At 42.7% G+C, this 24,318-nt stretch overlaps 1 protein-coding gene across 4 annotated transcripts; it reads right to left on the bottom strand.

Moving 5' to 3' along the window:
• Positions 1–591: 591 nt before the first annotated feature.
• smad10a (SMAD family member 10a) lies at positions 592–22,717 on the bottom strand. Of its 4 annotated transcripts, none has more exons than XM_087834908.1 (13): positions 22,417–22,717; positions 17,656–17,731; positions 17,299–17,542; positions 11,420–11,594; positions 11,260–11,283; positions 8,903–9,088; positions 8,479–8,730; positions 7,895–7,996; positions 7,389–7,442; positions 5,542–5,725; positions 3,393–3,561; positions 2,850–3,003; positions 592–2,678 (listed from the first exon to the last, which is right to left on the bottom strand). In XM_087834908.1, exons 1-13 carry the CDS (start codon positions 22,418–22,420, stop codon positions 2,467–2,469), a joined length of 1,836 nt encoding a protein of 611 aa, XP_087691034.1. In that variant the 5' UTR covers positions 22,421–22,717; the 3' UTR covers positions 592–2,466. The 4 variants fall into 4 exon arrangements, with proteins under 4 accessions (XP_087691034.1, XP_087691036.1, XP_087691035.1 ...); XM_087834910.1 differs by having other exon boundaries at positions 2,850–2,988; XM_087834909.1 differs by having other exon boundaries at positions 17,299–17,539.
• Positions 22,718–24,318: the final 1,601 nt, after the last annotated feature.

The raw sequence follows: 24,318 nt of genomic DNA, 5'->3' as shown, positions 1-24,318 counted from the left end.
GTGTGTGCTGTACTGTTTGGGTGCTCGAGTCATGTTGATGTGAGGGGCAGACACTCCTCTCACCGAGGTGACGTTTCCATATATTTAAGGGGAAAATCCATCACACCTGCATGAAATGCACTCATGAAGATTACAAGAGAAATGATCGTGCATCAGTGGAAAGGGTTTACACGAGACAGCCAATGTCCAGATGTGCCCATTATATTATTATTATTATTATAATTTCTTTGATAGTTAACGACAAGCACTGAGTTCAATTATTTCATTTAAATATTCAATCTTCTGATTGATGAGGTCGTTACACTTTATGGCTCAGGAGGTCGAGCAGATTGTCTACTGGTCGGGTCAGTGCTTCAGGTTTATCTACGCGCCGAACGCTACGTTCACTCTGCAGGTCTTGATGCTCAATTCAGATTTTTGGATCAAATCTGATTTTTTTTTGTCTGCTCGTTCACACTACAACAAAAATGCGACAGCAAACGCGCTCTAGTGTGAACGCTCACAGCGGCCGCATGCGCAAAAGAAGACATCACACACAGCGCGCTCTGTTTAGACCCAGACCAACAGTATTGTTTGACTGATGGTCTTAATATAAAGACTTAAGTTATTTTGTTATTTACATAATAATGTAAATAACCTAATAATGATCCTTATTGCTGTTTCAGAGGAGCGGTGCTTCAAAGGATAGTTACAGATTTCTGTCAGAATCTGCAGATTATACAGTACAAATATATAAATATCTGTTATTAACCTCTGTCTCTCTTCCACAGCATGTCTTTATCCTGTCTTCCTTCTCTCACCCCAACCAATCACAGCAGATGGCTCCGCCCCTCCCTGAGCCTGGTTCTGCTGGAGGTTTCTTCCTGTTAAAAGGGAGTTTTTCCTTCCCACTGTCGCCAAAGTGCTGCTCATAGGGGGTCATATGATTGTTGGGTTTTTCTCTGTATCTATGAAGCGCCTTGAGGCGACTTTTGTTGTGATTTGGCGCTATATAAATAAAATTGAATTGAATTGAAATAAAATGTTCACGTCTCTCCAACGTTGTCTTCCCAACAGTTTCACTGGATGGAAGTGTTCGCGATGTCTTCTCCGGCGCTGATAATCGGCGTCTGTCTTGTGTCGGTGACGTAAAAGACGGATTTAATGCGACATGACCATCAAACAGCAGCTTTCTAAAACATCGGATATGTAACGGATTCAGTACCACATACGAAAGTGACCCAGATCGGATTTGAAAATATCGGATTTGTGCCGTTCACACTGTCATCCATGATCGGATAGATGGGTCGCAGAGGGTCAGAAAAATCGGATTTGATGCGCTTTCGCCTGCAGTGTGAACGTAGCCAAAGTGTCCTCGGCGAGACGTTTAACCCTAAACTGCTGTGACGGATCCACTGGTGTGATAAAGTGCTATAATAATATGTGTAAATGGGCGAATGCAGCCTGCAGTCGTGGCTTCGACTACGACCCAGACTGGGCCGAATGATTTCAATCAGCTTCCCGACCAGAACTCGTGCACACAACCAGTCAGAGTTCAAGTAAACTGCTGCGGTCACTCAGAGGACAGAAAGGCACTGGTGTCAAATGTACAGACCGGTGCTGGATGCTGAGTCTGACCATGCAAACACTGTCTGGGTTTCTGTCTCTGCGTGGGAGAAGTTAGTCGCGTCTTACGATTCACTCTGCCGTGAAACTAAATGTTGCCGTCAGGATCTGATCGGCCGACCTGTTAGTTTTGGTACCGAGTCACAGACCGACTCCAGCTGTGACTCTGCACTGTACTTATGAGGTAATCTGGCTTTCATGAGTTATATCAACCATTTGGTTACATACAGAGTAGCACTGTTTCATTACAAAGTACAACAACACGGCGTTAAAGCTAAATGTTTTGGGCTTTTTCGTCTTTTGGTACAAAAATAATATAGTAATAATATAAACCAACGTAGAGTGAAGAGCAGATGGAACAACACCGGTCTCCTTAATCCATACTTCTACAGCTCTGACGTCAATGAGACATAAAGAAGTGTAATGTGTTCAGCATTTTCCAGAGGTATGCAGTTTCCTGTCTGAGGTGCTGGATTTTTAAACATCTGTTTATATTCCATGAGTGAATGTGCAGAACACTCCTACAAGAAGAAATCCAACTTGCATATCGGAGAATTGAATATCTGAAACAAATCCCTGGATTTCTCTACTGGTGGGTTCGAATGTCGCCTGCCTTGACTTTAGATTCTTAGGACTAAAGCGTTAGAAAATCCCAAAGACATCAGCACATGTGTGTCTGGACAGACCTTTTGGTTACAGTGTGTGTGTGCGTTTCAAAAAGCATGAGTGATTGCTACAAGCATGATTGGTTGTTGATGGTTTCTGACTGACTTGCTGGAGAAATCCTTTAGAAGAAGAAACAAAGAAGCAACCGTGTGTCTGATGTGTGCACATTCAAAGAATCCGGACTGCTGAGGGCTCTCAATTGGCCGGCCCCGGGTCAGTCAGTGGCATAGTGTGCAACACCTCATCCAGAAGCTGCAGGGCACGGTGCAGGTGGACCTCCACCCAGCAGGGCGTGTGTTTGATGCTCTGACGGGGGTAGTCCGGCCCCCAGCCTTTCACGAAGCTGAGCCGCAAGATACAGAGTCGCCTCAGGTCATCGACACCAATGCCTGCTGCTGCAGAGAGACCTGTGAGTGAACAGGGAGGGGGCGGGGTTAATATCAGAGACCATATTAGGACATTTCCACCTGCTGGTGTTTGGCTGTACTCAGTCATTGTGAATGAATTAGTAGATTCTTAGTATATTTAAACGTTGTTTTTTCCCATCATGAGAGTGTCGTGCGTGTCTCAGCACTTACTAACTGCAGGTGCAATCCCTCCGACGCTGCCTGGACCAGGAATGTTTCCTGAGACGGCGGCTGCCTGTGCAGCAGCTGCAGCTTGAGCCGTGGCGGCCTGCTGCTGCATCTGTCTGTGGCACTGCCGTAGGTCGAACACCTGACCGAGACACAACTGGTGAACACTGTAACAGCAAACCACCTGAGGCATGAAACTCATGAATACTGCTTCACTTTCCTCCCATTGCCCCCAGTCACAGCAGATGCCCGCCCCTCCCTGAGTCTGGCTGGTTACTTCCTGTGAAAAGGGAGTTTTTCTTTCCCACTGTCACCAAGTGCATGCTCAGTGGGTGTCACTGATTGTTGGCATCCTTGTTTTATTGTAGGGTCTTAAAAAAGTGCCTCGAGGCAACTGTTGGTAATAAATATGTGTGATAATAAAATGGAGCTGAGCAGGTTAAGTGTTTGGTGCAGTGTTCCTGTGGCCAGTGTCACCTATAAACCCAGTGCTGCTCACAGTGTTCACAGTAACATATGAATGATGCGAGTGAGCTGGATTTGTACCTTGATGTAGGCTCCAGGGTAGATCTTGTGCACAGCATCACCTGGTGCCCGGCCCGCTTCCCGATCGAGGTAGTAGCTCTGTACAAACACAGCATGGTCGCTCATACAGCGCATCCACACATCCCCCTCACCACGACACTCCAGCTGCACACCTTTGCCTATGTGTAGCCTGGAACACAGGGAAACAGTGTGCAGGGAAATAATGCAATGAAAATAAAGTCAAAACCTTTTGTGTTTATTTTGAAAAATGTCTTAGTAGGGCTGGGCGATATGGCCTAAAATTCATATCGCGATATAATTTGAAGCATGTGTGGTAACGATATATATCACGATATATTCTTTTCTTCTGTATAACATATTTTCCACACTATAAGGACTTAAAATCCTTTAATTTTCTCAAAAATCAAGAGTGTGCCTTATGTATGAATTCTGGTTGTGCTTACTGACCTCGACCGATTTTGGCAGAAATCTGTTAAAAAATGTTTTGATGGATTGTCAGAGCATTACGGCTGCCGTAGTGAGGAGCTTCGCGGCGTAATCTGGGTCCTAAACTCCGTCAGATTCAGGTCCCAAAGTCAAACGAACACTAAGAGTTAAAAACGGTCTAAATTCTTTAATCTTCAATAAAATCATCAGCGTTGCTGCTTTACCAGGTGTAACAATTAAGTTTAACATCCATGAAAACAGAAGTTATTAAATTTAACGGAGTTAGAAGTTAACAGGAAGTTAGCTCGCTAGCTTCCACCTAAACATTTCATACCATGTTCTGACTGAGAGATTTTTGAAGCTAATTCAAACGTACAGCTCTGCTATCACTTCCAACATAAATGAAGACAGAAAACTAAACAGCAGTGACGTTTGCAGGGTTACTGAAGTTGGGCTAGCTGGTATATAATGTTGTGCTACGTGATTGCTAGCAACACAGCTATGTTAGCATAGCATTAGCACAGTGACGCTGGAGGATGAACGCCAACTTTTTTCCACTCGATAAAAGTTAACGTGAGGGATTCTGGTGGTTAGAGACAAATGCAATCACACGGGCCAAACTTCAGTCAGGAGAACAACTGAGATTATTCATCCACAATACGAGGTTAGTTTTCAATATACTGCAACAACATGGGAACAGAGCAGCTGCGAGAGAATTCAACATTAATGAATCAATGTTACGGAAGTGGAGGAAGCGCAGTTTTTGGCTTTCCCCATATTTCAAAAGTGCTTCATCTCTTTGCTATGACTGTCGCCCGCCATAATTTGCAGATGATAATGGTTTTAGCCGCTGCAATGCTTTCGACCAAAACAGGCGCAGCTTGATGACATCATCAACATGCGCTATCGTGATAGAGCGGTATAGTCAAAATCTCTATCGGTGGCCAAATTTATATCGTTTCTATCATATATATCGCCCACCCCTATGTCTTAGTGTCATTGTTATCACCAAATACTTCCACGAGAAAACATTTTTATCTGCTTATTCAACTAGTGTTGGCTGAAGCCGACGCCAGATCAGTACGGGCGGTTAACTAACCATCAGAGGCCAAAAGTGTGGATCTGTGGAAGCAGCACCCCAAAACAGGAAGTCAGGGTCAGCTTCTGTTTAAAAGTCCGAATCTCTGATCCTACGGGTACTGTGCAGAGTTCAGGTGGAGCCAATGGCCGAGGGGATTCGCCCACTCCTACATCCCTGTAGCTCCCCTCATTTAAGAAAACCCGGCATCGTACAGACATCCCTGTAGCTTCCCTCTAAATCGGTGCACTTGGTAACAAACTGGGTTATATTTAGTAGTCTGGAAAACTCAGTCCCAAGGACTGGTAAATGGACTGGTTCTTATAACACTTTTCTAATCTACCTGTCGTTCTCCCATCATGTGGTCGCAGCAGATGGCCCCGCCCCTCCCTGAGCCTGGTTCTGGAGGTTTCTTCCTGTTAAAAGGGAGTTTTTCCTTCCCACTGTTGCTAAAGCACGTGTCCATGTAGGGTCATGCGATTGTTGGTGTTTCCTCTGGTTTTTCTGTATTACTGTAAGGTCTTACAATAGAAAGTGCCACGAGGCGACTGATGTTGTGATTTGTATAAATAAAACTGAAGGGTGATGTTCTTTGCTAAATATTCGAAAAGTCATTCCACAGTTTGTGTGTCTGCGTCAACACACCTGGCTCTCTCACTTGCATCTGTGCGATGGACGTTACTCAGCTGGCCGAGGCAGAAGCGATCACCTCCTGACGGGTCGACATAACCATCCACAGTCACTATCGGGCAGCTGGAAGGCACCTTGAACATCTCGCCCACCTGAACGTCCATTTCAAAGTAGGAGACAGAGCACCAAAACTCTGGTCCTGCAATACGAGCAAAAAATGTTCATAACAAAGTCAAGAAAACAGACGATCTGTTTGTGACGTGCACGACTCAAAAAGGATTTGGACAAATAAGAAGTGGAGATGTGTTAATAGACGTTTAATATGCGTGAAAATCAGCCACATGTAAGTAAAACACATCATCAGCTTCTGTTACTCTGTGAGAAACTCTAAAGACAGATATTCAACGTACAAGCCCACAGCCCTGAGAGCTCTGAAATTATATTGTGACAATATGAGGTAGAGAGACTGGTCCACAAGATCAGAATCTAGAATTTCTATGACGTCCATGTAGTTCAGTAATTAGGAAAAAGCCTTATTTTTGTGTTAAAATTTCATTTGGACAAAGCAAGTGACTGTGGGGGTCCCTGGCTCAGCTGCAGGGGAGGGCACAGGCGGTGCATTTGGACCAATCACAGTCGAGAGACTGTGGAGCTGTGCATATGAAAGTTGAACTGGTGTGTGTGTGTGTGTGTGTCCATCTTACAGTGACCATCAGAGGTGGGACCAAGTCATTGTTTTGCAAGTCTCAAGTAATGTCAGGCAAGTCAGAGTCGAGTCTCAAGTCACTGGTGTAGAAGTCTGAGTAAAGTCACAAGTCTGAAACTTTGAATTTCAAGTCCTTTCGAGTCTTTAAAAAAAAGAAAAAAAAAGAAAAAAAAAAAAAAAACGGAAAAAAATGTTGCAGTTATGCTAAATGTAAATATTAGACTATGTGATTTTAAAATCTCTGTTTTTCTCAACACATGACGAAATAGTGAACTTGGAAAATATACACACCTCTATAAAATGCAGCTCAATTAAACTCCAAGAATAATTTTCACCGACAGTTCTGAGATAAGCTGCATGTTATTCTTGGATGCGCTTGTGGGACCGGCTTTAAAATAGCATGACAAAAATATCACACACATCAAAGTTAGTTGACATCACAAAGTTAGATGAAGTCAGCTATCTCATCGTAGCAAAAGAGAAGCACCACCTACCGTTCTTTATGCAACTTCAACTGTCGGAGAAAGTTGAAGTTGTTCCATCTGTCTGTGATTCTCTGCTTGCATGTTTTGCATGTTTTGCATGTTGCATTTCGTTTTTTTGTTGACTACTTCATAGTTTATGTACCTGAAAAAAATAACTCCTTGCAGCATTTTTGAGCGTTTTTTTTTCTTTTTTAAAAAAAAAATCTAGTTAATTTGATTGGCTGTGCTGCAGCTAATGCACACATACGTACGGAGTGTGGTTTGAATAAATGAATTGAATTAATGGTGCACACTTTCTATATAATATGTGTGTTAAATGTTACATTTGGGGTGAAATATCAAGTCTTTTCAAGTAAACCGGTTCAAGTCCAATTCAAGTCCCAGGTCATTGGCGTAAAAGTCCAAGTCAAGTCACAAGTCTTAGAACATTTTTTCAAGTCAAGTCTAAAGTCATAAAATTAATGACTCGAGTCCAAGTCATGTGACTTGAGTCCACACCTCTGGTGACCATTACAACCAGAGAAACTGAAAAACTGCAGTGGACAAAAAACAACAGCTAAGATGTCAAACTGACAAAAGACGAGCATCAGAAAAGTAAAAAAGTATCCGTATGTAACCATGGTAATATTATTAGTAAACAGCAGTGTTCATATTGACAAATGGTGTCTAACCTGAATGACTGGACCCTGAAGGAGGGAAAGAGGTTGAGCTGTGATGCTGAGACCCTAAAAAGCAAAAAGATGAGTACATTAGTCTGGAGTGGCAGTCTGTGACGTTTCCACACTCGACCTTACGCTGAGACGTGTGGCTGTCCGGGGTGTGTGCATGACAATAAACACACAAATATACAAAAACATGATGACAGAAGTGCTGAACGTGAACTGAACATACAATCATGGTTCTTGCAATTTGAATATTTTACATATCAGGACAGTAAAAAAAAACTCCTAAAGTCATGCAGAAAATAGTTACTTCCTGTTACATCACATTATTTTTTGATTTAAGTTATTGATTGTGAGCAAACCCCTCCCCCTCCCCAAACATTCAAGCACAGCACATTTGAAATGTGAGTTTTTGTGCATGTGACTGTGCACACGGTGTCAGGTATCACAGCAGTGCATTCAAATATCAGAGCATCAGTGATCAGAGCAGGGACACATTGTGAAGCATTTCTTACAGTGATGGTTTGGAAGATGCAGAGGAGGCTGTTGGTGACCGCGCCCTTCCTGCTGGGGTCCAATGGGAGTGTAGGAGGCCGTGCTACTGCCTGTCCAAACAGCTGCGTCACAGGAAAGCAAAATCTGATCAGTGTTGTTGAAATGATGCGCTCAAATTTGACACGAATGTATGCAAAAGTCAAATTAGCCAGTGATTAAGTTACTAAACATCCGTTAGCTAAACGTGCAGAAGACATCAGAACCACCTTTGTTTGTTCTTTGCACTGCTTATTTATTTATAACCTGCATATAACAAATATTATTTCCAATTAAAAATGATTAGAACTCACATATTTATCCAACGTTTACTGTTTAAGTGCATGTTTGAAACTCAACAATCCTCCAGTCTGTAGCAGCATCGTGTTTACACTGTTTAGTGTCGAGCTCAGGAGCACATGCATGAAAAGATTGGACAGCTAACGTGTCCATCACTAACCCACGGAGACAAATATGAATGATAACGAGTGCTTTTGATTCTTTTATCACTGGCTGATCTGGCAGCAGGACTTAGAGGCTTTGATCTGTAAGAAGTGCGTGAGCTCACTGTGGAATGAAGGCTGAGTCTGAGACTGCGTATTGCTGCTGTATCCGTTCTGTCTATTCAAATGAGAGGGAGGTAGAGGGGGTTGCTGTGAGTGGGTGTGCTGCGAGGGATGCTGGGCAGCCTGCTGCTGAGAGGAAACCTGGGGTGGGCTTTGAGGTCGTTGTTGAATGACTTGAGCCTGTGGAGATGGAGTTTGGAGACAGCCATCACCATGACTGCCCTGCAGTGGCAGCATGGAGCCAGAGGCAGGCACTGGAAGACAAACAGAGGAGCACATCGGACCTGTGACTGCAGCTGTTATCAACTATCTGCGTAGGAAAGATACAAAGAAGCTTTCTCGTCCCTTAATATAAAGTTTGAGCAGTCCCAGTGTAAAAAAGTACACATGACAAGATATGAACTTTGACAGGTTCATCAAACTGACCTTTGGGTGACACAGCCAGGTTAGAGTATCTGGTAACAGGTGGGGGGCCATGGGGTTCAGAAGGGGGCAGAAGGGGACTATAGTGGTCTGGAGCTGCTTGGTGGTCGGACAGAGGCATGCCAGGCGGAAGGTCCATCTGTATACAATCAGGGATGTATTCTTCTTTGATTAGTCCACTCGACGCAGCTGTGAGAGGCAGGAGGAGGTCAGACAAGAGTCACAGCACTGATTTGTATCTGATGCTGATGGACGTGTGAGTGCGAAGAGTTCATATCAAACATGTAAGGTGTCACCTACCAAAAGCCTTCAATGATGTGAATGTAATTAATATTCTGACAGACGGGCCTGTTCACTACAGAAGACCACTGGTGTCGTGGGAATCACACACATATATATTCCTCTGCTTGTTTCCTCATCATTTAATAATAAAGTTGTGATATTAGGAATAAAATGAGAGAAACAACAATGCTGTCGAGTGTTGCCGGGCTCTTTTTTCACAAAGGGACATAATTATCAGAGACACTGCACATGTGGGACAAAAGCACACGAACAAATCTGTAACGCTGGTTTTTGCTTTCATTTACTAACACTTGATTTTTGTCATGAAACATGTTGGTTTAGTAATAAGAATTGATTGAGAGAGAACGCCCACATTCATGATTTAACATTCATGTGTAATACTTCTGATCACTGTAGGGCTGCCACAAACCATTATTTTGATAGTCGACTAATCAGATCATCATCCATTGGACGTAAAACTACAGCTTATTGCACCAGCATACATCTGCTCTTATATAACTATCATTAGCTTACAGCTTTAAGTGTTTAAGGTATGTGCTAACTAAAAATAAAGACAATATGATAGTTTATTAAATTTTAATGAAGTTTGCAGATTGTTTTGGTGAAGTTTAATAAACTCCTTGCTATCTAAAATATAACAGGACACCGGAGTATATTCTGGAGCATCTCACACTTCTGATAATCAGCTGTCTGCTTGATGTTTATTCAGCTGTGTAAAAACTATAACTTTAATCTCAGCCAAACCGATTTACTCAGGAACAAATAAAATACTAAAAAAAAGCCAAACAATAACATTTTTAAGTTATCTAAGTGACTTATATATCATGTTTAACCTGAGTAGCGAAAGACAGCGGTGGGTTTGAAAACGATTAGCCGGGAGTCCGGTGTTCTCACGGCTCTAGTTAGCCTAGCCCCCGGCTAGCTATCGAGCTAGTGGCTAACAGACGTCTCCGAAAACGTTGGAGCGCTTTTGAAAATATGTGGTGTCTTGATAAACTGAGCAGATATTTGAGGTTTACACAGCTATATTCTCGCCTGAAAATATGTTAAACGTTTATTTTATGACCCAGAAAGAATAATAAGAGTAATATTAAAACTAACTAGCTGCCGCCATTGTTGGAAACTGAGCTGGGCTGCGCTATGAATTCTGGGACACAGCTTCTTCTTCTTCGGGGTTTAACGGCAGCTGGCATCCTTGTACATGCAGTGCTGCCATCTTCTGTTTCAGTCCGTTATTACACTCTTAAATCCTACTACTTATTCCTGCGTCTTTTGGGATCTTACAAAGCTTCAAACGACGTGTCGACTATTAAATCAGTCGTCGACGATTTTGATAGTCGACTAATCGTGGAGCCCTAGATCACTGTCATGAGAATCGACCATAAACTGTAAAGTAAAAACATAAATGACTGGAATGGAGAAGCAGCTCCCAGTAGTTCATTTCCTTGGACTTGTCAGTCCGATTGGCTGTCGATCCCGCGTATCTGTTCCACTAATGCTCACGACACCGTTCAGACAACAAAGTAACGTAACGACTGGTGGAACAAATTACTCAAATTACTGTCTCCTGGGAGGAATTAAGCAGTGATGGCAGAGGGAGCCAATCAGAATAAGGAATTGAATCATCAAGTGGAATTTGAATTGCTACATTCTTACTGATTCCCATCCCTACGTGTGACTTTCCCACAGATCCCGGGGTCATTTTAGTCCAGCCTCTCAGGAGCTTCGGTCATCGTTGAGTAAATGTTTTTTGACTTCTCTGCACTTGTTACAGAGAGATGTTTGAGAGTTCGAAGTGTTTGATTGGCTGCACAGCAGAGACCACAGCACAGAGTGACACGGATGATGAGAACACGCATGCAGCTATCTGTCAATATCATTAGTTAGGTGGTGTCAACCAGAGACTCCTTATAGACTGCTCATTTCACATGGATACAAACACGGTGGTAGGAGGCTAATTCCCCAGTTACAACATAAATATTTACTAAGTGTATTTTGTCACAACTACAGTGTGGATTGGAAATGTTCATGCTGTGTTTGTGTGAAACAGAACTCACCTGTGTTTTGAAGGCTGAGACCAACTTTTAGAGAACAGGGACAGAATAAGAGAAACATTTTGACTGATCACAACAATATCTATCATTCATGATGTCATAATGTCAGTTAAGGAGACCGTGGAGTCCACGTAAGAGCTGCTGAGGTAAAGCGTCGACCTACCGATGCCCGGTGACACCACCCTCTCATAATGGTAGGGGTTGACGCACACGCTGTCATACTTGAGGTCAAAAGCATACTGGCAGAATTTGACATGCTTTAGTTCATTCTTGTGGAGGTCAGGCCAGCGCCACAGCCGTGCGTAGATCACATGAGGGAAGCCTTTCCTCCCCGCCACCTGAAGAGACAGCAAAGCAACGTTACAGCAGTTCCAGTCTAAACCAGGAAGCCTGTTTCAGAGCTACTACAGGGAAGCTGTGAAGCGTAACAGGAAAACCTTTGTTGACTTCCTGCGTACAGCAGAGAATTGTGTGTGGATCTGTTACTGCTGTCTGAGTGACAGCATTTACCCAGGACCGTTTCAACAACACTACAGATTAGCAGAGCGCAGCTTCAACACGTATCTTAGTCCTATTGTCTCAGCTTTGGGCCTCAACACTACACCACCCAAAATAAAGCTACACCGACAATTAGGGGTGGGCGATATAAACGATATACGATAGAAACAATATAAATTTGGCCAACGATAGAGATTTTGACTATACCGCTCTATCGCGATAGCGCATGTTGATGATGTCATCAAGCTGCGCCTGTTTTGGTCGAAAGCATCGCAGCGGCTACAACCATTATCATCTGCAAATTATGCCGACAGTCATAGCAAAGAGATGAAGCACTTTTGAAATATGAGGAAAGCGAAAAACTGCGCTTCCTCCACTTCCGTAACATTGATTCATTAATGTTGATGTCTCGCAGCTGCTCTGTTCCCATGTTGTTGCAGTATTTTAATTATATTTATATAATTAATTAATTAATAATTAATTATAAAATATTATATCCAGCTTCACTGTGCTAATGTTATGCTAACATAGCTGTGTTGCTAGCAATCACATAGCACAACATTATATACCAGGTAGTCGAACTTCAGTATCCCTGCAAACGTCACTGCTGTTTAGTTTTCTGTCTTTATTTATGTTGGAAGTGGTAGCAGAGCTGTACGTTTGAATTAGTTTCAAAAATCTCTCAGTCAGAACATGCTATATCATGTTTAGGTGGAAACTAGCGAGCTAACTTCCTGTTAACTTCTAAAACTTAATTGTTACACCTGGTAAAGCAGCAACGCTGATGATTTAATTAAAGATGAAATAATTTAGACCGTTTTTAACTCTTAGTGTTCGTTTGACTTTGGGACCTGAAGTGGACGGAGTTTAGGACCCAGATTACTCCACGAAGCTCCTCACTACGGCAGCCGTAATGCTCTGACAATCCATCCATCAGTGCGGCTTACCAAAGCTGTACTAAAACATTTTTAACAGATTTCTGCCAAAATCGGTTTGAGGTCAGTAAGCACAACCAGAATTCATACATAAGGCACACTCTCGATTTTTGAGAAAATTAAAGGATTTTAAGTGTGCCTTATAGTGTGGAAAATACGTTATACAGAAGAAAAGAATATATTGTGATATATATCGTTACAGCACATGCTTCAAATTATATCACGATATGAATTTTAGGCCGTATCGCCCAGCCCTACCGACAATGGCCACCAGACTTCAAGGTGAAGTTAGATTTCACCACACAAGCCCTGCTTGCCGTGGTTACCTTGATGGGAAGCCACTGCTGCATACGCACTCATCAGCCACTTTGCATTGATGTGTCCACTGTGGTTGTGGAGGGCCGGACATGGTCGGCTTGTTTAAACGTTTACACAAGGCTCGATTGTTACTAAGGGGCATAAAGTGTGCTGTGATGGCTGCACTTACAGCCACACAGTGGTAATACCCAGCATGTTAGTGTAGAGGCTTATAAGTAACATCGCAGTCACATTTGTCTTTAAATATAGGAATTAATTTACAGGACAATAGATAACTGGTTTTTGTTTAGAGTTAATTCACATATCCACATGACACTGCGTTCTAAAATAAGTGCGCACATTATAGTTTACACTGTTATGTGTGATTAATCTTTTGTTTTCTGAGTTACCTTAGTTGCAGCTGCTCCAGTCCCTTGATTAAGGAGCCAAGAGGTGGAAAAGGGGCGGAGCCAGCTTTAAAGGAAGACTGCAAATTGGTTCGTGCCATAACTCGGGACCATGGGGGGGAATTGGAGTTCATTATGTTAGGTTTAGTTAGGTTTGTGTGTTTTACCCCTTCTCCTGTTTTTGTGGGCTGATCAGCCACTATTTAAGTTTCCCCTTTGTCTCGTTAAGTGAGGTCAGTTTGTTTGAGTTATCAGTAGTGTTGTCAACTTTGAGTAGAGTTTTTTTTATTTTGACCTCTTTTATGAGCCCAAGATTTTGATTCTTTTTGCATGATTTAACCAGTTATGTTGTTGGGTTAAATAAAAAATATTTTTTTGGACTTTAACCTGTGTCTAAGTTTCCTTCACTGCTCGGTCCATCACATGTGCCAGGAAGATATCCCCACAAGACCCCACCTGCAGCACCACCAGCCTACACCACTGATGTAAGGCAGGATGGAGCTGTGCTTTCATGTTGTTTCTGCCAAATCCTCAGAGATGTTTGTGCAGGAAAGTTCCAGAAGCTCGGAAGTTTTTAAAATACTAAAACTATCGGACACCATCAGCCATGTTACGTTACGTCCCTTTAATCACCGCTTAGCCTCATTCTGATGCTTGGTTTGAACTTGCAGGTCATCTTAGCCACATACCTAAATGCAGCTGCTGTCATGTCATTGGCTGATTATACAGCGGGATGCAAACGTTTGGGTAATCTTGTTAATAGTCATTATTTGCCTGTATAAATCGTTGGTTGTTACAATAAAAAATGTCAGTTAAATATATCATAGAGGAGACACACACAGTGATATTTGAGACGTGAAATGAAGTTTATTGGATTCACAGAAAGTGTGCAATAACTGTTTAAACAAAATCAGGCAGGTGCATAAATTTGGGCTCCACAAAAAAAGAAATGAAATCAATATTTAGTAGATCCACCGACTGCAGCCTCTAAACACTTCCTGTAGGCTCCAATGAGAGTCTGGATTATGGTTGAAGGTATTTTGGACTGTTCCTCTTTACAAAACATCTCTAGTTCATTCAGGTTTGATGGCTTCTGAGCATGGACAGCTCTCTTTAATTCAATTCAATTCAATTTTATTTATATAGCACCAAATCACAACAAATGTCGCCTCAAGGCGCTCATCTTTAACTCACACCATAGATGTTCAATAATATTCAGGTCTGGGCTGAGATGAACGTTGTACTTGTTCCTCTGCATGAAAGCTTTAGTGGATTTTGAGCAGTGTTTCGGGTCGTTGTCTTGTTGAAAGATCCAGCCCCGGCGCTGTTCAGCTTTGTCTCTGATTCCTGGACATTGGTCTCCAGATTCTGCTGATACTGAGTGGAATCCATGTGTCCCTCAGCTTTGATAGGATTCCCAGTCCCTGCACTGGCCACACAGCCCCACAGCGTGATGGAACCAGCACCATATTTTCCTGGAGGCAGCAGTTGTTTTTCTTGCTGTGTTCTTTTCCTCCATGCATAACGCCCCTTGTTATCCCCAAATAACTCAGTTTTAGTTTCATCCGTCCACAGCAGCTTATTCCAGAATGAAGCTGGTTTGTCCAAATGTGCTTTAGCGGCTCTGTTTGTGCTGTGGGCGGAGCAAAGGCTTCCTCTGCATCACTCTCACATGCAGCATCTCCTCGTGTAAAGTGCGCCGAATGGTTGAACGATGCACAGCGACTCCATCTGCTGCAACATGATGTTGCAGGTCTTTGGTGCTGGTCTGTGGGTCGACTCTGACTGTTCTCACCGTCGCTTCTGTTTATCCGAGATTTTTCTCGGTCTGCCACTTCGAGCCTTAACTTGAACTGAGCCTGTGGTCCATTGTCTCAATATGTTCCTAACTGTGGAGACCGACGGCTTAAATCCCTGAGACAGCTTTCTGTGTCCTTCCCCTAAACCATGATGCTGAACAATCTTTGTCTTCAGGTCATGTGAGAGTCGTTTTGAGACCCCGTGTTGCTGCTCTTCAGAGAACATTAAACAATTCTTGCACACTTTCTGTAAATCCAATAAACATCACTGTGTGTGTCTCCTCTATGATATATTTAACTGACATTTTTTATTGTAACAACGATTTATACAGGAAAATAATGACTATTAACAAGGCTGTCCAAACGTTTGCTGTAGATTTACAGCTGAATAGGTGTACCTAATAAAGTGGCTGATGACACTGTATGAAAAAACACAGAATTTTCTGACAGTTCAGGTTTTCACATAAAGGTCAGCTTTTAAATTGTAGCAAAGATCAGTAGGTAATTAGTCATGTAGACGGAGACCATCCTTTTGTCTTACTGTAGATCAGGGGTCTCAAACTCGCGGCCCGCGGACCATTTGCAGCCCACGTCACCCCTACTTGCGGCCCGCAATTTAATATGAAGGCAGAGTGTTACAGGCAGAGCCCTTTAAGAACGTAGCCTCATTCACAGTGTAGTCCGTGCTGCAGGGACAACGTGTGGGACCGCCTCTCCCATTGTGTGTGAGCGTGAGGAAGAATCAAAAAGTACGAAGTGCTGCCGACGAGAAAGCTGGAAGCATGTAAATATAATAATAACCACTGCAGCCAAACAGAGAGCCTGACGAGCCCAGCTGTGAGTAAGCTGTTAAGACTCGACTGTACACCGTGTTCGTGTTTTCCTCTGAAACAATAAGTTCTGTTGCAGCCTTTCAACGCCTCTCTCTGTCTCTGCTAGCAAAGTTGACCCAGACAGTAAAGCTAGTCAAGAGATCAACATGGAACTCGACATATTAGCCGGCGGTCTCTTTACTACGGTTCAGACCTGGCTGAGCTAACAAGAGAGTACAAACTGTGTTGGGTTAGTGAGAGTTATTCGTAAAGAAAACAAAGATGGTCTACGCTTACGTCTGCATTTTCACTTTGTTAAATACGAACAAAGTTATAGCAGAGGTGCTGCCACGTGTCTGTCCAGAACGAGAGGACCAATTTGTTTATTTGGGAGTTCAACGAAAGGCTTCAGTTAGTTAAGAGTGAGGAGAAAATGTGCTTACTTTTGCAGTTTTGTCTTATTATACAATATTTAACCTCGTAACACCTGAACTCTACCACAGCAGCATTTTAATTTCTCTTTGATATTTGTGCTGATTGGCACCCGATGAATGTAAAAACAAAGAATTACCTGATTTTTGTTTCTAAGAAGAATGAGAGCCACATATGAGGATATCAGTTTAAAATTTCAGTAGAACAGTGGCAGCATAACGTCCTCGTAAGTGGACATCCGGCCCTTGGAGAGCAAAATTGAGTATTTTGGTTTAAATAACCCAAAATGTGATGTCCACATATGTGGACGCAGGTCCAAGGAGGTTAAAATAAAGAAAAACACTGTTTTTGGAAATAATTGTGTCTGTTTTCTTGTTCTAATTGAACACTTTAGTGTCCAACGAGACGACAGTGCCAGCAGCGGCCCCTTCGTAGATGCTTCATTCAAACCAAGACCGACAACTTTCAAGGTCAAACCAAACCAAGCAGGAAATGTGAATGTGGGACGATTCCCCAAAGCAGAGCGAGACAAAGCCAATAGGATACAAAGAGTGTTGTTGCACAAAGACATCAGGATTTTGGCAGAAAGTTCGTGACGTTGTAACACTAACATTGTCATTTTTTATGCCTACATGCTGTATGTGATAAACAGTGAATCTGAATCGCACTGTCAGTCCTAAACAAAACGACTGCTGCACAAATAAACCTCAAAGCACTGATAATTGTGTATAGAGTCGCACTTCAGTTGAATACTGACCACAGCAACTCTAACCCGCCGAGGAAAAAGTGAAAAAAGTGAAATCATTGATAAACACATGAATCGTGCACAGGAAGATCAAAGCAGTGATCGAGGTGGACTGACCTGCAGCCGTCCATCTAGAGTCCTCTGGATGGTCACACACTTGCTGGGATGGACACCATTGGTGGTGACAGCAGTGATGAGAGAGTCCAGCTCGTCCTTCTTCTCCTTTAGCTTCTTCACCAGACTCTCGATGGCGCGCTTAGCAAAGCCCTCGTTCTCGCCGCCCTGCCGGTGGCACATGAGGCTGTGGACGATGCTGAGGCAGGCATCGTTGCTGCTTGGTGGGTTTACTGACATGATGCTGCTGTCACAGGGCCAAAAATGGACATTTGTTCTACTTACTAGGCATGTGACAAAAAGCAGAGACATCTAAGGTTGATGGCAGCTAAAACATGGCATCATTCCTGTGTCGCTTACCTGGTATTAAGTTGGTCCACCAATGAGTGACCAGAAAGTTCACTGGCATCATGATGGCCCAGCTCTGAATCGTTCCCTGTTCGTGGAGCAAGAACACCAACACTTAGTGGATCCTAGTGAGGTCACGTACACAAGAGTCACTAAAGATGAAGAAGGTGTTTCTCAGGCTGGGTTTTTGGCTCCTCCCAGTCCTGAACTGGGATTGTTTACAAATATGAATGTGAGTAAGAACTGTTAACCACTACAGCACTGAGCCTCCGCTACTCCGCCTCCTCCTCAAATTATCCCATTCACAAGATTTTCAGAAAACTTGACCTCTGACCTTGATCTTGAGGTCGAGGTCACTGAAATTCAAACTCATCTGAGATTTTCAGTGGACGCAACTGTGGTAGAAATGTTGAAATCCTATGTCACCTCATTCTTGGCACGATCTGATATCCTCGTGTTGGTGTTGTTCCCAGATCATCATACTAAATGTTGTTCCAGGATCAACATTGCAAGTGACCAATCAGAATGTTGTGATGTCATACTTTTGCGACTTCGGGAAAAACCGCTGTAAAACAAAAAACTGTACTTAAGCTGCGAGAAACCGCCTTTGTCCGCCGATCAACGGACCCTAACTCTGACCCTAACCCTTTAATAAACGGTAAGCGGAACTGATATTGTCCTTGCAACATTGGAATTTCATAAATGCATGAATGGGTTGGTGCGCAAAAGAATAACGTCACAACAATGTGATTGGTCACTTGCAATGTTGGACCTGGAACAACATTTTCATGATGATCTGGGAACAACACCAACACGACAATATCAGATCATCCTCATTCTTGAGTCACAGACTTGACTGACGATAACACCACATCAGCTTTTTCTGCCCGAGGGTTGAAAAGGCTCCATGAGGCAGCCGGGCCACAAAGAGCTGGTTACTCTTCCTAAATCCTTTATTCCCGTCTGGATACAAGCATAACGCTTTGACAGGACAAAGTGAATTAAGCTGCCTTTGGCCTCGTTAGTAGGGGTGGGGGGAAAAATCGATACTGTGTATCGTGATATTTTGTTTGCTAATAATGTATCGATACAGGGACAGCAGAAATCGATACTTTGTTACAAAAAAGGTTTTTTTTCTGAGCAAGAATCCTGACATTCCTTCACTGTCCAAATGTGTTTAACTTGTTTTTGGCAGCAATAAACATGACAGTTTACTTATTTTAATTTAAGACATGTTTTATTTTAATTAAGTTTAAAACTTTTTTATTTAATGTAAAATTATATTTTGTTTTAATTTACTTTCAAATTCTTCAGTTGCTGAAGGGGCTGCATAGTTTTCATAAACTGCATAGTTCAGAATAGCTATAATTGTACCAGATGGTTGATTCAGTTAAGTTGGACTAGACTGTAATACAAACCGTTCAGTTTGTCAACAATAAAACTGAAATGAGAGAAAGACTGAGTGTGAGACTTTGATATTAGAGAAAATGAATATTGATAAAGTTTACCTTTATGTACAGAATCTGAATATCGCAAAATATTTTTAAAAAATTGCAATAATATCGTATCGTGCGTTAAGTATTGTGATAATATCGTATCGTGGGATGTATGGTGATTCCCACCTCTGCTCATTAGCAAATGGAAAAGAGTGAAATGCTAATAGCTCCAGTGTGGGGCAGCTATAGGTAGACTAACCTATGGCAGGAAGGCAGGGTTAGGGAGCAGACAGGAAGTGTGGATAGATAATGCACGCAACTCACTGAGCTTTGTCTCTGATGCCAACACTGCAATACAAACTGCAAGTGCCTTTAAGTTAACACACTCTAAAGGCAAAGCCAGCTGTGAGGCCACACTGAGGTATGAAGGTACATATGATGCAAAATGTGAACATTTGTCAAATAAAATGTGACGACTGTATTTTGACATTGTTCACACGTGTTTTTAATTTGCAGTTGCAGAAAAATATTCACAAATGTGCAGACTGATATCTTCACAAAGCCAGAGGCTTTAATTGAATCATTCAACTTTTATTCATCTTAATAAACATTAGCACATTAGCACTGAGTAAATCCACACAGACATCAGAAATCCGTGTCTACGCTCCTGTCTCGGTGCTTTTAGGATTCTGTGATGGTGGAGGATGGTTTGCCTCCCACTGACAGCACTGGGAGGCAAACCATCTTCCACCATCATTGGACCTGCTCAGGTGATTAACAACTAATTATTAATTCATATATTTACATCATTTTAGACACTTTGTGTTAAAAAGCACGATGGCAGCCACAGACACTGGTTCTGTCTGACCTTTACTGTACTAACCATGGGTCTGTTGTGCGTCACCCAGCTTCCTCATCATCATCATCAAGTATGTGATCATTACTACAATAAAACCTCAGAAATATGCAAAACCATATGTGATGGTTCATGATTATGTGGTTTGGCATGCATTCTTTTTTCCTTTTAAACAACAATAACAAAGTTTTAACAAGCCGTTTAATTCATTTACTTAAATAATTGCAAAGTTCCCTGATGTGATTCATGGATTTCATCTGCATGAAAGTTCATTAGAAATCAAATCAATCTGCTGCATGACACCGACTTGGCACAGTCGCCTTTTAGCACAATAAACACGGGCCAATCAGCATGAAGGTACTGAGGGAGACTCTGGTTTCAGAGGTGAAGTAACTTTTACTGCCAAGCTGGGTCAAACTGAGGCATATCCAAGCTGCCACAGCAGCGTACTGATCAGTGTATTTATGCTATATAGCTAGCTAGCTAACATTGTTTCTTCATTCATGCTTTTTTTGCTGCTGCACCTAATTAGAAGTGAAGGAATTGTGATGTTTGCACTGATGTGCTCATTAATCAGAGTGCTAATGTACTAACTTACCATGGCTCTGTGTGCATTGTGATTGTGAATCAGGCATGGGGAAAGAGGACAGCACTCCTTTGCCTCTTTTCCACTAGTGCCTACTTGGCTCGACTCGATTTATTGATGTGGTATCAATTGTTATGTCACTTTTTTCCAAAATACTATTTCAAGTTTAATCTGGATTTTTTTTTTTTTTGATCTGGCCCTAATGCTCTGTTGCAGATTAGAGTGGACTTCAGCAAAACATCTTCCTCTCTCTGCTTCTTGGGGAGAACAGTAAACGTGGCCCCAGAGTGCTCAGGGCCTGGATCTCTGTGAGTGCTGCCCACTGAGCCGCAGCACCACAGTTCCTAACTCCCTGTGGAGGGTGGGATGCACCAAAACTTCCATCGGTGGTTGTCTAATGAGCTGCCAATGTTTTCCTTTCTTACAGACACCTGGGCATCATTTTTGTCTCCAAGGATATCCATGTCAACATCATCCCCCTTGTCTTCTCTGCATCCCTCTTTGAAGAGAGGAGGAAATTCAGCCTCCAGGACCAGGATTCAGGGAGTGATGTCAGTGTGTGCCTGACACGATACAGATGCAGAGGGGATGGGTAGTTTCCCCAAGACAGTCAACCCACAACAGCTGGGCAAGGGCAGGATGCGACATCCTTAACCTTCCCACCACCGGCGTTCCCCTGAGAGGATCCAATGTGAGCCGTACCCACTAATGCTCAGCTTTGACAGCGAACAATAGCGACACAGTCACAAGCTCACTTGAGGTGCTAGCTTTATAACCGCTTACTAAAAACAATATACTGTGACGAAAAAACATAACTCCAGTGTAGTAACATTTGTGAAACGGAAAAACCCACGTTCATGGACTACCTACATCAACAAGCAGTGGATAAACTTGGTCGGGGACCACTGAGGAGGTCTAGTGATCTTCATGGGGAAGAAGGAATGCCTGGTGTGGGCACTAATAAAGGGGGTTGGGGACCCCCTGTCCTTGAAGTGACTGGTTTGTCGTAGACCGTGACTGGTCACACCAGAGGGCGCTTCCCACAGTGAGATCCAAGCAAGATACCAAAGGTAAAAAAGACCTACAACTTTACAGACTGAAGTTTAACAACACAGGAAAGTAAATGTTATGCAGCATTTTGTAACAAAGCTAAATATAGTCATATAGAATTACCTCAAGGTTCAGACTTTAAAACTGTGCAGCACAGTTTTGTGAATGTTTCTTTGCACCTTTTTTGCAAACACATATGCAAACTTTGAAATAATCTGCTAATTGCTTTAAAATGAAATGCACAGTGTGTTCTGCGCACAGTTTCTAAGCGTGTGGAGAAGGTAGGATATTGTAACGTAATACGGCCTTTTACTACAGCCTAACTCATGGAAAGACTACAGGCAGCCGCTGCTTTTAGTCACTGCTATACTTTCCTACCCGCACACACACTTCCCTAAACATGCTGTTCATGAAACAGGAGCACCAATCTAATACTCGCAATGCAAAATCACAACTGAATGGACACGGCCACGCCACACTGACCGTGTCCTGTGTGCTTAACAAAACCTGAACAGTTTCCAGGCCATTCATTCCAGTCAGTGACATTCCGCACATCCCGAAATCTGCTGTCTCGACATGCCCAGCTGATATAATACAGATATAAATATGAAGGTTATTTACGTTTCCCACTTAAACTTCACCAATAAGATTGGACATATTTGAACACTGGAACCGGAAAACGGACGATACGACACCGGTCAGTATGTACCAAACGGGACAGTAGAAAGAGCAGTTGTTGCAGATTTAAAGCAACAATTTAGCAAGCTAACTTGACTCTTCCTCACGTTTTCGTAGCAGCAATGACGAAAAATAGAATAAAAGATAGAGAAACTATTTCTACTTACACATCAGCCAAAGTAGAGAAGAACTTGGACAGAACGATCGCTAAGCTATTCGACAATTGCCTCAAGTGTTGCACTCCGACAGCTCTGCGTGTTGTGTCTGCTGCCCAGAGCTGCCGTTTGTGTTTATAGCGATTTTTGTTAGATCTGAGTGTCTCGCTGTGTTCACGGGGGGGTTTCTCTGTGAATTCCTGTAGTGGAGAAAGCCAGCGTTTCTCAGCGGCTCTGCTGCGCTAGCTTGATGTTTCTCAGTTGTTTCATCCCTTTATCAGACCCACTGTCTCCTCGTGCATCTTGCCCCTTCCTCTCGTGCACGCCACAATAACAATAGCTGGGAGACGACGTGCGCGTCAGTGTCTCGACACGCCGCAGCCAATCGGCGGTCAGGTGTCACAGGGCACGCACCTCTCGGCCAATCGCGCTGTGGTTCTCACAGCAGGACCGCTAGCCACGAACTGTCTGGTTCGCCTAGATTGGCCCGCGAGACTGTTTTTCTAAAGTGGCGCCGCTGAGGATTAGCCCCGAGTCACCACCACCAACTGGAACGGCACGGCTCGGTATTTGAGCACGACTCCAGCGGTGTAGGCTCACACTGAATCACTGAATACATCATGTTAGTTCACGTACACGTATTTACATGTGCAATAGCACAACTTTCGCCTTCTAGCAGCAAAAACAGGGAAAAATGGCACTCGGAGAATCCTTACACGGAGACTGCGGTAACGTCCGTGGGGGGAGGGGGCTATGCTATGGTCGTTTTAAATCAGATGTGACCCTTGTAATGAAAATAAATTTTAGATACTGTCTCCCAATAACAAGCCAGAGGTGCTGAGATTGTTGCAGAAGGACTCAGTGAAACGCTGACATTCAGTCCAAAGAACATTTTTGTTTCCAAAATCAGATCTGTGAACATTTTTCTCCCAATATGGTGACGATTTGGTAAAAATAAAGACAACTAAAGACACTACGCTCTACAGGTACATTTGCATTTAAGTATTTAATGTGTCTATAGCTGAACATACAATTCAACATGTACAGAGAGTTTACCTTCCACAAGTAAGAAAGTTTCTACTGTGGTTTAAACAAAACAGTCCCTCTAAGTACTTAACAATACCCGTCTGCTTTGAAACTACTCCAGGACAAACGTGGATATCAAACAGCCACAAAAGTAAGGGAACAAGCACTGTGCTTTTTACCTGCAGGACAAATAAGAGGCAGCAAACAGGCTACTAGGACAGAGAGCCAGTAGTTTACATTTGGTGCTTTTCTGATACAAAGTCTTATAATAATTTACATTATGTTCAGGTTTTAGTAAAAAAACAAGAAAGAGTTTATTTTAGGAAAATGTTTGGATTAAAATACAGCCTTTAAAGAACATTAGTCATGTTGCATAGGAGAAGGTCCTGAAGCAAATGACCTCCATGTGCCACCAGCAGCAACCCAAGAAACTGTCCATAACATCACAGGTAAAGTATCTTCTTCTCTCTTGCATGTTGTTACAGGAGCAATATTTCTAACATTACCGTCATGGATAGAAGTATTTATTGTACATTATATGGAGAAACGTGGGCCACCTACATATTACACTTGGAGGGAGCTGTAACAACTTTTTCTGATTTTGGTTCTGTAATTCACCACAATGCATTTTTGATTAACTTGGATGCAGCTGAAGTGCGGACTTTCAGCTGTAACTCAGTGGGTTGAACAAAATGATTGCAGAAAAATGAAACGACCTGGGTCTGAAAGTTTTACTGAAAGTAAAATGTTCACTTAATACTTGGTTGAAAGCTCTTTGCTGACACTGACAGCCTGAAGTCTGGGACTCATGGACATCACCAGATGATGGTTTCCTCCTGCTCTGCCAGGCCGTCACTGAGCAGCTTTCAGTTGCTGTTTGTTTGTGGG

Source organism: Neolamprologus brichardi, chromosome 22, assembly GCF_056152115.1.
Source record: "Neolamprologus brichardi isolate AB-2024 chromosome 22, ASM5615211v1, whole genome shotgun sequence".
Classification (NCBI taxonomy): Eukaryota; Metazoa; Chordata; class Actinopteri; order Cichliformes; family Cichlidae; genus Neolamprologus; species Neolamprologus brichardi.
Note: the sequence above shows the minus strand (reverse complement) of the source record. Positions and strands in the feature narration are given on the sequence as shown.